This window comes from Neodothiora populina (assembly GCF_041146345.1).
Source record: "Neodothiora populina strain CPC 39397 chromosome Unknown canker_contig_15, whole genome shotgun sequence".
Taxonomy (NCBI): domain Eukaryota; kingdom Fungi; phylum Ascomycota; class Dothideomycetes; order Dothideales; family Dothioraceae; genus Neodothiora; species Neodothiora populina.
In genome coordinates, this window is record NW_027191413.1 from 2236137 (window position 1) to 2249578 (window position 13442).

At 51.5% G+C, this 13442-nt stretch overlaps 2 protein-coding genes across 2 annotated transcripts; both read left to right on the plus strand.

Moving 5' to 3' along the window:
- Positions 1-246: 246 nt before the first annotated feature.
- Positions 247-3026, plus strand: AAFC00_003109 (uncharacterized protein; the record flags this gene model as incomplete). Its single annotated transcript, XM_069342536.1, has 2 exons — positions 247-488; positions 548-3026. 2 exons carry the CDS (start codon positions 247-249, stop codon positions 3024-3026), a joined length of 2721 nt encoding a protein of 906 aa, XP_069199038.1.
- Positions 3027-8136: 5110 nt separating this feature from the next.
- On the plus strand, positions 8137-12243 carry AAFC00_003110 (uncharacterized protein; the record flags this gene model as incomplete). The annotated part of the gene is made up of 3 exons (XM_069342537.1): positions 8137-9025; positions 9090-12139; positions 12214-12243. 3 exons carry the CDS (start codon positions 8137-8139, stop codon positions 12241-12243), a joined length of 3969 nt encoding a protein of 1322 aa, XP_069199039.1.
- Between the last annotated feature and the right edge of the window lie 1199 nt (positions 12244-13442).

A 13442-nucleotide genomic window follows, 5' to 3' on the forward strand; every position in this document is an offset into this window, starting at 1 on the left:
ATCGCTGCGGTACGGTCCGCCGCATCATCATCATTGGTCGTCTTGCCCTACTACGGTATGTGCATTTGTGGAATGCTTGACGCCTTCTGCCCATTCTGCTTGCCATCGGAACAGAGACACCAAAGGACTGTCCACATTATACTCATCTATAAATCACCCATCAGAGCATTATCAACTATAGCGCATGTGGATGCATAAATCCAAAGTGTCCCTGGATGATGAAAGCGGCTGCGATTGATCTTGCTAATGAGCGGCCTAAAGCGAACTAACACCGACTCGGAGAGGCCCCCCGGCCCTCATGAGCCAGAGGTGCAATATGTCGCTGCGGAGTCACCCAAGAGTCCCAGACAAGACTCGCGGAAGTCTCCCAGTGGAGGCAATAGAGACTCCAGATCAGACCATCGAAATTCCAAAGATTCCGACGAGTCCAAGGACTCCAAGGACCCAACCCGGCAGCGATTCGTCCTTACAGATCCAATAGCATTCAGGTTTGCCACATCATTGTCTTTCATCAAGGCTTGTAATCCTTACTCATGATCCACTCCAGATATTTGGAAGACGATGCTTCCGTGACCGTCCTCGAGCGTCGCCGTGAATTGGTCGGCTACGAGATATATGTGGTAGAGCAATGGGCTACTTCCCGATCTCATCCCACTTTTGTCATTACCACCTACACTGGCGATCCCACCCATCGAGCCTATGTGGGTGTATTGAGTGTTCCCACTGATGAATCGTCATGGTCTCAACGACTGCGTGTCTATTTCAAGGCATTGAACCAGTACCATGCTCGAAGAAGGGAGACCCCCCTTGGCATCTTGATGATCACTAACCTATCAGGCTTCCCTTCTTCGTTGACTGTCATTACCGTACCAGATGGCGATCTGCGTAAACATCGCTTCGACTTCTTTGTGAATGAGAACTTGAAACGTATGGGCTGTTCAGGCCGAGTTGGTCTCTCGCTGGCACAGCCCAATGGAGCAACAACGGCAAAATTTCACCAGCTTTACCGGACAAGCGACAAAAATCCTTTGTATAGTGCTGTCATCGAGCTAGTCAAGCTGTGCCAGGCTGCTCTGCATCTCTATGACAAACTCGAAATCGACTATGCTGATGGTCTCCTCTGTGATGTTACCGAGAAGGCTGTCAATGACTGGTGGCTTGCCATCGGGTCCGAGTTCCACAACATTGAGCCTCACGATGGCATTTTGGGGCCTACCACCGTTGTCGCCTTGCTTGGTCTACTCATGGGTGCGCGCAACCGCATGCATGCGATCAATATCTCTGTTCCTAAAGATCCTTTCGATATGGCCCCAATGAAGCGCGCCATAGGCTCCTTTCAGAAGAGTCAACGGATCAACAGGACTAGGAGACTGGATCGTGAGACTCTTTCTCGATTGCACCGGGCGTCCGCAAAGGCCGCGAGTTCTGAGGGTTGGTCGGTACCACGCGCTGTCAAGTCTACTGTCGCCGAACTGAGTGGCAAGGGTGGCGAAATGCTGGCCGAGGTTGTAGGTCGCAGGGATAAAGCAGGTATCTCTGAGATTGAAACATCCGACATCGAGCGTTTCACTCAGCTAGTCTATGGCGAGCGCTGCAGATGGCTCTGGCAGGGCAAGCCACTCAAAAGTATTTCGATGGATAACGAGCTCGCCGTCCCAGAGCGTCATTTGATACTGCAGCCAGATGAGAACGGTGGCTACACATGGACTGGTGACAAGGATGCCACTTACGGGGCTCAGAACGGAAAAAGTGCTGTCGATGTTACTGAGCAAGACCTCGAACCTACACTTTCCAGTAAAGAGGCCATGGAAGACTTGAATGCAGAAGAACCCGCTCCGCACAAGTCCGTCATCAGGCGAGCGACCGGTCGCATAAATGTAAAAGGTGCCACAGGTTTCGGTCGCTTCAAGGATGCAGTACGTGGCCATCACCGTGGCACCCCCTCAAAGGATGATCAACCGCATACAGGTCTCGGCGACACGGAACATGGCAGCAGCCGGCCGAGTTTGTGGCGCTCTCACACATCTCCTCCGGTCAGCCCGACGAGCCCGGTAGAGCAAGAGCATAAATCAGGAGACGCACTCAAGCCCCCAGAGAATCGCAATCGTGCGGCATCTTACTCCGAAGCCACGGCAGCAGACAAGAATCTCTTGTTACAGACACCAGAAGAATCTCGGCAGGGGTTCATCCCGTTGGGTCGGCAAAGCCTTGATGAAAAGGCTAAGAAAGACGGCCAATCGAGTGCACAAGACGTCGAGGACAACGACACAGCGAGCACACGCGACGCAAAAGCAGACGAGCAAGAGGATGCTGAGTCAAACGAACCATCAATAGCCGGTTCTTTCTACCACGGCATAGACCTCCACGATATCTTACCTGAGCCACAAAGCTTCGCTCAAGAAATCGGTCCACTGCTCCGTCGAACGAATTCGCTTTCCACATTCATAACTGCCAACATATCAAAGCCCCGCGCAGACGACTACTTCCCTCGGCACCTAAGTTTCAGCGTCGCCGAGGAAAGCACGATAAACCCCACCATAGCAAATACTCTATCCAGCCACTCGATGCCCACAAAGACAGATCCAATAGAGACTCAATTCGCCTACGAAGTCAACGCCTCATCCGACCTCAAAGAGATGCGCGCCTTGATCGCCAAACTCGACAGCCGAGAAGCAGCATGGACACGCTCGCAGCTCTTCGCTCTGCGCGCCCTGCTCGACAAAGCAGACGGAGATACGCAGGAGATCGAACAACTCTACTACGAACCCTTGACCACGCTGCAAGACCTCCACGACTCGAGCGCCGCACTGATCAGAGACGAAAAGGACGCGCTGGGCGAAGCGGCCAAGGAACTCGAAGCCCTGTCTGCGCGTATGGATTACGAGATTGGTGCTATGCGAGGCAAGATCGAAGACGTGGAGGTTGGTGTTCAGGACTTTGAAAGGGCTGTCGGCGCCGTCGAGGATCGAGTCAAGGATCTCGAGGACGGTGAAGGGAAGGGGGGAAAGATCTGCGTCGTCATGTAGATGGGACGTCGAGGGCAATGATACTTAATACTTCCTTTGCGGTTATGGCTTCTTGTGTAGGCACTCTGGGGCAGGAAATATGGTGACCTCTGGGTGATAGCGACGGGCAAGGCGTCTCTGGCGCAATTGGGCATTCACAACTGTGACGCGCGTTCTTCTGTTCTTGCATTCTTCTCCAAGCAATAGCACTTGTCATATTCATCTTATATGTGTATAATATCTAGTTGCGGCATCCAGTAAAATGACATCTTTCCTTGTGCGATCTGTCAGAACTGACATGTGTTCACGTATTGTCTGCTTCATTAGTCTGACTGTCTGACTAGGCCAGTCAAAGCAAGGCTTCCCTTACTTGTTGTATTGCTTCTGTTCCGTAATGAACGCTCGCATCTAATCGACTTACTTGTCAGATCATCGTCCCCACAAGTCACTCCAGCAGACACGCTCACACAGGAGCAGAGGGCGGAACGATGGCTCAATCTACAGTGCCTTGAATAGCATTTGAAATACCTCACCTACCTTACCTTGCCTTACCTTGAAGATCTAAGCGTTTTCTCGAAATGGTAATATATCCACGTGCGACGGCGTGTGAACCGGCCATTTTCAATCCACAAGCAAACCACGTGCAGACGGTAATATATCGCCGACACGCATCAACAGTGAGCACCAGACTGTTGTACGACCGCATTGCCACGTGCTGCATTGCTTTCCCATACAAGAGCGAAGAAGAAGGAATCCATCTTGCGTACCATGCATTTGTACCGCGGGCGTGGAAAAGTGAACGTCCGTCCGCGTTTGGCAACGACGACGCTGCTTGGACGGTCTCGGTCGCTTGCGGCCCATTCCCTTTTCCCTCTTCAGTCGTGGTCCATTCGCGTCGTTGGTCCACGTCGATCCGCTCGGAGTGCTCCTCCGAGTTTTCTTGCCTGTGGCTTAATAATGGGGTAAAATGGGATTTTGGCGCAGTGTGTCATCAGGCATTGGAATGACAGCATCACGGAGGTGAGTGGGTTTTTTTTTTCTTTACCCACGCGCTCTGGAAATTTGTCGGCCACATGTTTCCCATTCTTGCCATGCGGCATGCAGTAATGGAGATTGACACTCGCGGGGCGAAAGAATGCGTATGCAGTATCCATTTGCCGGTTGGGCCCCGGGAAGTCGGCTCGGTGGATCATGGCTAGCTAGTTAGTCAATCGTCCGAGTTGGACGACGCGTAGTGGAAAGGGAAAAGCAAAAGCAAAATGGCCTCAAAAAGTGACGGAGTGCCCGTCGAGCAGCAAAAGGCTCGATATATAGCTGTATATCCGATCCCAACGACAAGGATGATTTCATAAACGCGAGTCATTCAGCAGGCGCTTACGGTCGTGGCAGACTCGACACAGCTGCATTGATGGCGAGCTATCACCTTTGACTATTCGTCGAAGATGTATTGTAGCCTGTTTTGGCCATTTTCCAAAGCAAGATTAGGCAAGCTGGCTCGGGTCTTGGGTTGGCCTGCGACCACGAAGAGCCGCAAGCCCCGTTCCTTCATAGTCGCAAGTACTGCGGTGACAGTGAGCGCGCGTCTCTCATTTGCCACTCGAAAGAGCAATCCACGCGACAGCCAAAAGGTCTGGAGATGAAACGGGCCTGTCGATTAAAGGAAGTCATCGTATGGGTGCACAGCTGTACATTGTGGTGCAGGCTCGAGACAGGCCTATTGATAATATACGGGGAAGGCGATACAGCGTTCTAGGCACGAGTTGGTCTTTCGAATCAGCGTGGTCCTTCCAACACAACAGACCTGGGAATTTTGGACTCGACATGTGGAGCCTTGATCGACTGATACGAGCTCGGATCCACGATGGCCATTTGAAACAAGAGAAGACCGGACACTTTCCTGTATATGAACACGCACTTTGATTCTCTGTATATCCATTTGATAGTTGAACGATCAGAGGCATTGTAAGCGATAGCTTGACGCTGCTTTGGCGGCTGACAGTGGAGGCTCGCCGGTTTCCGCACCTCCCTTCGGGGTGACCTCCGTGACGAGCGAACATTTTTCCGCGCCAAAGGTGATCAGATGAGGAAGGTCGTCACCAATCCAGCCGATGCTAGCATTACCCTGGGGCAGCCGGAAAATCTGGTAAGAGGTGGGATGGAAGGGTATAATGCATTTATTGGGTTGCAATATTGCGCGCTACACAGAGATATGAATTGCAATTGGGAAAGGATCGGAAAACTTTGAAAGATCGTCAAAGAGCATTGATCAGAGCTGAATCCATCGAGAAGCCTCGACCGCACTGGGGACCAGCGTTTGGTTAAAGAAAAGAGATGGGCATTGGGGTCGTCTCATGTACAGTACAGAACGCATATCTGGTTACAAATGTTCCAGAAGCCTTCGATGTGGTCGGCATGACAGAAGCCCTTCACTAGTTGTGTTCAGAAAGTTGTCGTTCGAGACACTGTACACTGATGCAGACCGTGATAAAAAAGCGAATGGTGGCACACAGTAGATGGTATCTGTGCACATCCGCGTCTGCGGTCCATCTGCACTGATAGATACGGAATCTTAGTATTCGAAGCACACTTGAATGCAATCTACATTTGGGTTTGTTTGGTGCATGGCAAACAATTTTGCTAATCGTTTTCACCGTTGGGACAGCCGCATCAACATTAAAAAGGACATGATGACAAGAAATTCGTTGCAATATAACGAACGTGGCAGTGCAGACATGACGTGCGTTGTCGACAGCAAGCAAAGACAGTGCGGTCAAGGAAACACAAGTAGATTTCTTGGTCTGGATCGTTCTGCTATAGATATTGCGATCTTATCTCTGCTATGCTATCAGCAGCTGCGATATGGGCACCGCAGCGATGACAAGAGGATTTTGGGTGGTCCGAGTCATGGTAAAGAGAACCATCTCCACAAGACTAAAAAGACCCTGCAGCCGAGAGAAGGCTCCGCCCGTAGGTAAATAATGAAATTGAACGCTACGGCGAAAGGGACCGAAGACGGTCACTGGAGCTAAGATTGGAGGAATCGTTGGCGTTATGCTGGCTCCATTTGATCCACAAAGGTAAGATGAGGTAAATCATCCTAAAGTCTGCACGTGTCGGGCATCCCTCACCTCGCACTCGCGACACTGGGTACACTTAGCTACGTGTCTTAGCAATCGAGTCCCGTACAAGGGGAGCTGGGGTGGGGGTCAGAGTGAAAGCGACCTTTGGATACGGACCCAAAAGTGCAGATCTCCACTGGATGAAACGAGCTCAAGCGAGTCCAACGCCGTCATCTGCGGATCACTGCTATAAAAGGCTCATCCCGCTTGTCGTCGGATATGCGGCAGGGTCAGTGGCCGATATTGCTTGCATTTTGTGAAAACACGACTGGACACATATGAAGCGGTGGCGTACGGTGACGGTAGGCGAAAGGCAAGGTGTGATACGTGGTCCAGTAAGCGACGATGCAGAATGTCTCGGGTGGCGTGTGATGCTGCGCACATGGGTTGAAAAAATGCACGACGAACGACTTACCGTGTGTGTCTGCGAGCGAGCGAGCTTAGGGTTCGGTGGGAGTGAGTGAGGGAGCGATACGATACATTATCTACTCGTATCATCACTCACAGGACTGTCGCAGAGGAGGGGGGACACGATATGAAGGTTTATTCGCGAGGCGTAAGAAGATGCCGTAACCCTTCCGTTATTACCTTAGCCTTCACGTTTCTCGGCGCATGGGCAAGCCGCTGGTAGGAGCGAGACAGAAAGGGGTCCAAGGCACCGTTGTTCTCCTGGTACCCTTAGCGATCGCTGCTTCTGCGGGAATAGCAAAAGGGGATTTGTCTCTGTCAAAAATGACGGACGGAGTTAGGATCAAAGACGCCATGCCTGACGGGTAAAGTATACGCACGGGCGACCCGGTTGTAAATGACTTGGCGAGTGCCCTATTTCGCAGCGATGTTGCACATTGCATAGTCGTGTCGTGTACGGGCTACGGTAAGGTAAGGTAGAGTTAGCAGTCGCATTTGCCATTTGCCCTTTGCCCATCTGCCTGGTGCTGGACCACCTTATCTTCTATTGGGCCTTAGTGACTTTTTCCGTATGTATCTCATGTTGCTCGTACCTAGTCTCCCGACTTCTCGAGGTTATTTTCCTTCTTCCATCCTTATCCACCTGAGAGGACAGAAGTCGTAGCTGGAGCAGAGTCGAGCGAGCGATAAGGCAGCGCGACAATCCTACTGTACCACACCTTGCATCTACTACCGACTTCCAGCTGACCTTGGTTTTTTATTTCTGCACATCGCCGATCCACTCTCGAGCCTGCCATTTCGTGACGAAGCGCCGGGACAAGCTGCTTGCACTTGCTCGAGGCACTTTTCACGTCTGTGGTCTTGTGGTTCGTCTTTCTCCTGTGCTTCACTGCCGGATCAAAGATCGATCGAAAGTCGGTCCATTTGGCACGCGCTCGCATAGCTGCAGCTACCACCCATCATCCAGCCGCTACCTGGCCCTCACTGGACGCTGTCTAGGCCGTCTAGGTGTGTCTAAGTGTGTTTAAGTGCGTCTCCAAGTCTATGGGGCCTCGCCTTCCACACTAGCCTTATCTCCATTCCCATTTTCAGTCCATTTCACCGCGTTTCCACACTGTACTCGACAGCGTTGATGTGCAAGTCAGTGCGGCACCTTCCAACTTGAAGACACGAATAGGGAAAAATCAACAGAATCAAATCCCAGAACCAGAGGGAAACAAGGGGGAAAAAAGAAATAAGAAACTGAAATAGCTACACGGCTATCTCCCCGCCCCACACGCTCCCTGTGTGTTCAGCGGTCCAGTTCGTACGATCTGACGCAACAGCAAGCGTACCTAGTGTAGTGCTGTTCTTCCCAGCCAGCCCCAGCACACAACCAGCGTCTTGTTCTCCGGCGCCGTGCAGCAAGCCACGCTACATCCGCAAGCTGCAAACCATCTCTCCGTACCATTACTGTCCTTTCTGTCGCCCACACCACATTCCATCAAAGTCTCATATCGACGAGGGCGTCGCTTACGCCCCTCTCATCCTAATCGAGTCACTCATTTTCCTGTCGGTCCCGTATGCGCCTCGACGCGCCGAATTTGAACGACCACTTTTCAAATATGGGAGAACCAGACCCATACATGGCCCTGGCTGGATTGTTGGCAAATCTCGGCAAGCAGTTCAATCCTGTCGACGACAACTCATTCCGTAGTCGTATCGCCACCCACACCTCAAAAACAAATACTGTACATCTCCCTGGGCCCGACAGCGATGAGAAACGCCTGCTCGAGAAGGAGGTCGCCGCGTTGGCGGCAAGGATACAATACCTCGAGAGCCGAGTCGGCACTACCGCCGCTGCTAACCTACCGATAACGCCAAATGAGCCGCTGGCCTCGGCCTTCCCTGGTTATGCCTCCCCTATCGATTCTCCAACCGCCGCGAGACAACCTCCGAGACGAGGCTCTGTCTCCCTGGTGAACAGCTTGCTGGCCAAGTCGGATAGTCCCAAGGGCGAGCAGCTGCCTAGGCAATTCACTGAAGAAGAGCTCATTCTGCTTCGCGATCATGTCGACAAGCAGAGCGAACAGATCAGAGAGCAGAAGGAGTACATTGACAGCATAAACGACAAGCTCCAACAGCAACGACGTGCCACCGAGCACGCCCTGGGTAGCATCACCGGGTCAATGGATGATGTCGAAACGCTAAAACGCGAGCTGTCCAAAAATCAGCAGATCAACTCGACTTACCAAAAAGTTCTGCGAGAAATCGGCAGCATCGTCACTGCCGTTGCCAATGGTGACCTGAGCAAGAAGGTCCTCATCAATGCCAAGGAAAGAGATCCCGAGATTGCGACCTTCAAGCGAACCATCAACAAGATGGTGGATCAATTGCAGGACTTTGCCAGTCAAGTCACACATCTGGCCAAGGAGGTCGGCACCGAAGGCAGACTAGGTGGTCAAGCTGTTCTGCCCGGAGTCGATGGTATCTGGGCCGAGCTGACAGACAATGGTAAGTCTTGTGTTCTCTGTGTCTAGCTTGTACTGTATCCCACAGGGTTCTAACACATCACCAGTCAACATTATGGCTGCAAACCTGACCAACCAAGTGCGAGAAATCGCAGTTGTCACGACTGCTGTCGCCCAAGGCGATCTGAGCAGAAAAATCCAACGTCCCGCTCGGGGAGAAATCCTACAGCTACAACAGACCATCAACGGAATGGTAGACCAGCTACGAACATTTGCTACCGAAGTTACCCGTGTGTCTCGCGATGTCGGCACTGAAGGTGTGCTTGGAGGACAAGCCCAGATCGAGGGAGTCCAAGGCATGTGGAACGACCTAACTGTCAATGTAAACGCCATGGCCGACAATCTCACCACGCAAGTGCGGGATATCGCAGAAGTTACCACTGCCGTCGCGCGAGGTGATCTCACTCAGAAGGTCAAGGCGCAATGCAAGGGAGAAATCCTGGAGCTCAAGTCTACGATCAATGGTATGGTGGACCAACTACGACAATTCGCACACGAAGTCACGAAGATTGCTCGCGAGGTCGGTACCGAGGGACGACTCGGCGGCCAAGCAACTGTGCATGGTGTCGAAGGCACCTGGATGGACCTTACCGAGAACGTCAACGGTATGGCCATGAACCTTACGACTCAAGTGAGAGAGATCGCCGAGGTCACAAAGGCTGTCGCCAAGGGAGATCTCAGCAAGAAGGTCGGGGCCGAAGTCAAGGGAGAGATCCTGGAACTCAAGGTCACCATCAACACCATGGTTGACCGCCTCAGTACTTTCGCCTTCGAGGTCAGCAAGGTCGCTCGCGAGGTCGGTACCGAGGGAGTCCTCGGTGGTCAGGCTGAAGTTGAGAATGTTGAAGGCAAATGGAAAGATTTGACCGACAACGTGAACACCATGGCCAGCAACTTGACTAACCAGGTCCGAGGGATCTCCGACGTTACGCAAGCCATCGCCCATGGCGACATGACACAAAGGATCAAGGTGCATGCGCAAGGCGAGATACTTCTCCTCAAGGACACCGTCAACGACATGGTTGCTCGTCTGGACGATTGGTCGCTCGCAGTCAAGCGCGTCGCCCGCGATGTCGGTGTCGATGGTAAGATGGGTGGTCAAGCCAATGTCGAAGGTATTGGCGGCAGATGGAAGGAGATCACAACTGACGTTAACACTATGGCTCAAAATTTGACGTCTCAGGTACGCGCTTTCGGCGATATCACGAACGCTGCCATGGACGGCGACTTCACCCAGATGATCACTGTCGAAGCCTCTGGCGAGATGAACGAATTGAAGCAGAAGATCAACAAGATGGTCACAGGCCTGCGGGAGAGTATTCAACGAAACCAGGCTGCCAGAGAAGCTGCAGAACTTGCCAACAAGACAAAATCAGAGTTCCTGGCGAACATGTCTCATGAGATTCGAACGCCAATGAACGGTATCATTGGTATGACTCAGTTGACGTTGGACACTGAGCTCAATCAGAGTCAAAGAGAGATGCTCAATCTCGTGTTCAACTTGGCCAACAGCCTGTTGACCATCATCGACGACATCCTTGACATTTCAAAGATCGAAGCAAACAGAATGGTTCTAGAGGAGATCCCCTTTTCTCTTCGGGGCCAGGTCTTCAACGGCTTGAAGTCGCTAGCCGTCAAGGCAAACGAGAAACGACTTGATCTCGCATATCACGTTGACAGCTCTGTGCCTGATTATGTCATAGGCGACTCCTTCAGACTCAGACAGATCATTCTCAACCTCGTCGGAAACGCTATCAAGTTCACCGAACGTGGGTCAGTAAGAGTGATAATTTCTGCCGCTGATCAGACTGGCTGCTCCTCAGGCGAATACTCAATCAAGTTTGCCGTGACAGATACTGGTATCGGCATACCAAGCAACAAGCTTGATCTCATTTTCGACACATTCCAGCAGGCAGACGGATCCACGACTCGAAGATTTGGTGGAACAGGCTTGGGTCTCTCCATTTCTCGCCGACTTGTCGGACTCATGCACGGAAGGATGTGGGTCGAGTCCGACTACGGAAACGGCAGTACTTTCTTCTTCACGACTAGATTCCGTGTCGGCAACCCCGACCTGTCCGCTATCCGAACACAGATGTCTGCCTACCGCGGTCACAACGTGTTGCTCATTGACAAGGGCAAGACTGGATGCTTTGATGAGATTCTGCAACACTTGCGCGAGCTCAGCCTTGTCCCCATGGTTGTCAAGGACGAAGAAGAAGTACCCACACCCGAGGCTGCAGCCGCCAAGGGAACCTCGTACGACTGCATTATAGTCGACTGTAGTTCAGTTGCCCGATCTCTCCGAAACGTCGAGGACTTCAAATACGTACCCATCGTCATGCTAGCACCTGTTATCTCTATGAACTTTAAGAGTGCACTAGAAGATGGCATTGCCAGCTACATGACAACGCCATGCTTGGCCATCGACTTGGGCAATTCTCTCATTCCTGCTCTAGAGGGTCGTGCAGCTCCTGCATCTGCTGATCCGTCCATGAAGTTTGACATACTCCTCGCGGAAGACAACGCTGTCAATCAACGTCTCGCTGTCAAGATTCTACAAAAGCATCACCACACCGTGACGGTCGCGAACAACGGTCTTGAGGCATTCGAGGCTATCAAGAAGAAGCGATACGATGTCGTGCTCATGGATGTTCAGATGCCCGTCATGGGTGGCTTCGAAGCGACTGCTAAGATCCGTGACTATGAACGAGAACACCAGCTCTCTCGTTCTCCTATCATTGCGCTGACTGCACACGCCATGTTGGGCGATCGTGAAAAGTGCATCCAGGCTCAGATGGATGAATATCTGTCCAAACCCTTGAAGCCCAACCAGCTCATCCAGACTATTCTGAAGTGTGCAACTCTTGGCGGCGCCCTTCTTGAGCGCAACAAGGACCAGCGCATGACGATTGCTGAGGAGAACCGAGCAGACAGTCGATTGTTACCTCCTCCAAACACACCCGCTGCTGGATCAAGCCCGTCTAGTACTTCTAGCACGCCCAAGCGGCCGCAAATGGAGGTGAGAGGTTACACGGAAGTCCCTCTCGACAGCCCTGCAATTCTCACTGCAGATCAGACGGATCCAATAGAAAGGGTAAACTCTTGCCCTCCGCCAGTACAAAAACGGTTCCCTACTTTACATTAACTAACTTTTCTTTGTGTATGCAGGAAATCTTGATGCGATCTCACTCTAGTTAAGATTGCGATTTCTGTAGATGTAGCCGGTCATGATCGTCTGAGAACATAGAGCTGTGTGAAGCTCAACCTCGACTTTCATTGCTCTACTTACATTGCATGGCAAGGCGTCAGAGAGGCGTTGGGTAATTGAAAACTACAACAACAAAGCGATGGTGCGTGTGTTCTGGATTTGGAAGGAAGATGGTAAGGAGGGGGAAACGGGACTAGGTTCGGACATATTGGAGCAGCAAAAAAAAGAGAAACCAACATTGTCAATTGGTGGAGCATATGGGTGTTTTGAAACAGGGCAAGAAACGAACAGCATTGCGGAGTTGTGCGTGCTCTTCTCGTCGCGCGGATTCACTGTTTCTTTACTTGGTATTCGCAGTCTTGTCTTATAAGGTTTTCTGTATTCTTCATTCCTTGTCGCATCGGATCTCTATACATCTGAGGAGTAAAAGGAAGGGTGTCATCTCTGCTGTTACTACCACCTCTCTCTGCTTCCACCACCACTATTACTATAAGTACACACGTAAATACGATACGAACGAAAGGAAGGGACAATGGTTACTTTTAAGATAATTTCAGTCAGCCGCATAATCCGCCCGTCGTTCGATGAACCGACATTCGAGACCACAGTGATAATCCCATTCACCATCCTATCTGTTATTTATAACAAAAGGCGAAAAGTCCACCCGAAGTCAAAAGAAAGATATAGACTTTTTCTGGCCCCCGTGGGCGAGCGGGCGCCTCATGAGGCTCTGATGATCCCTGCAATAGCAGCAAAATCGAATACTGTATCCATTTAAAGATCTGTCCGGCTGGCCTGTCAGAAAGTGTCAGATATTCTGCGATCCGCGTTTCACGTGTCATTGTCATGGGTTGCTGGGCTTCTCCGCCTAGGGCAGAAGCTTGGATGGGCGGCTAAGGGAATAGGTTTCTCAGTTGCCTGGGTTTCTGCCTTGTGATTCTCGTGTAGTCATATAGCTACCTTACTGTAAGCTTGCTCAAGAAATACTTCCAGTTGTATCTCTCTGTACAGTAAAAATCAGGTACAGTAAAGCGCACCTACAGCTAGGCACTAAGCGAGCGAAAGGCAACGCACCTCGCTCTAATTAGCAAGCCCTGCCGAGAGAGAAGCCCTGACCCTTTCGCTTCAGTCGGGGGGAGAGTTGGTGGCTTTTTTCCACCCGCGCAGAAATTGACGAATCGGTTTCGTA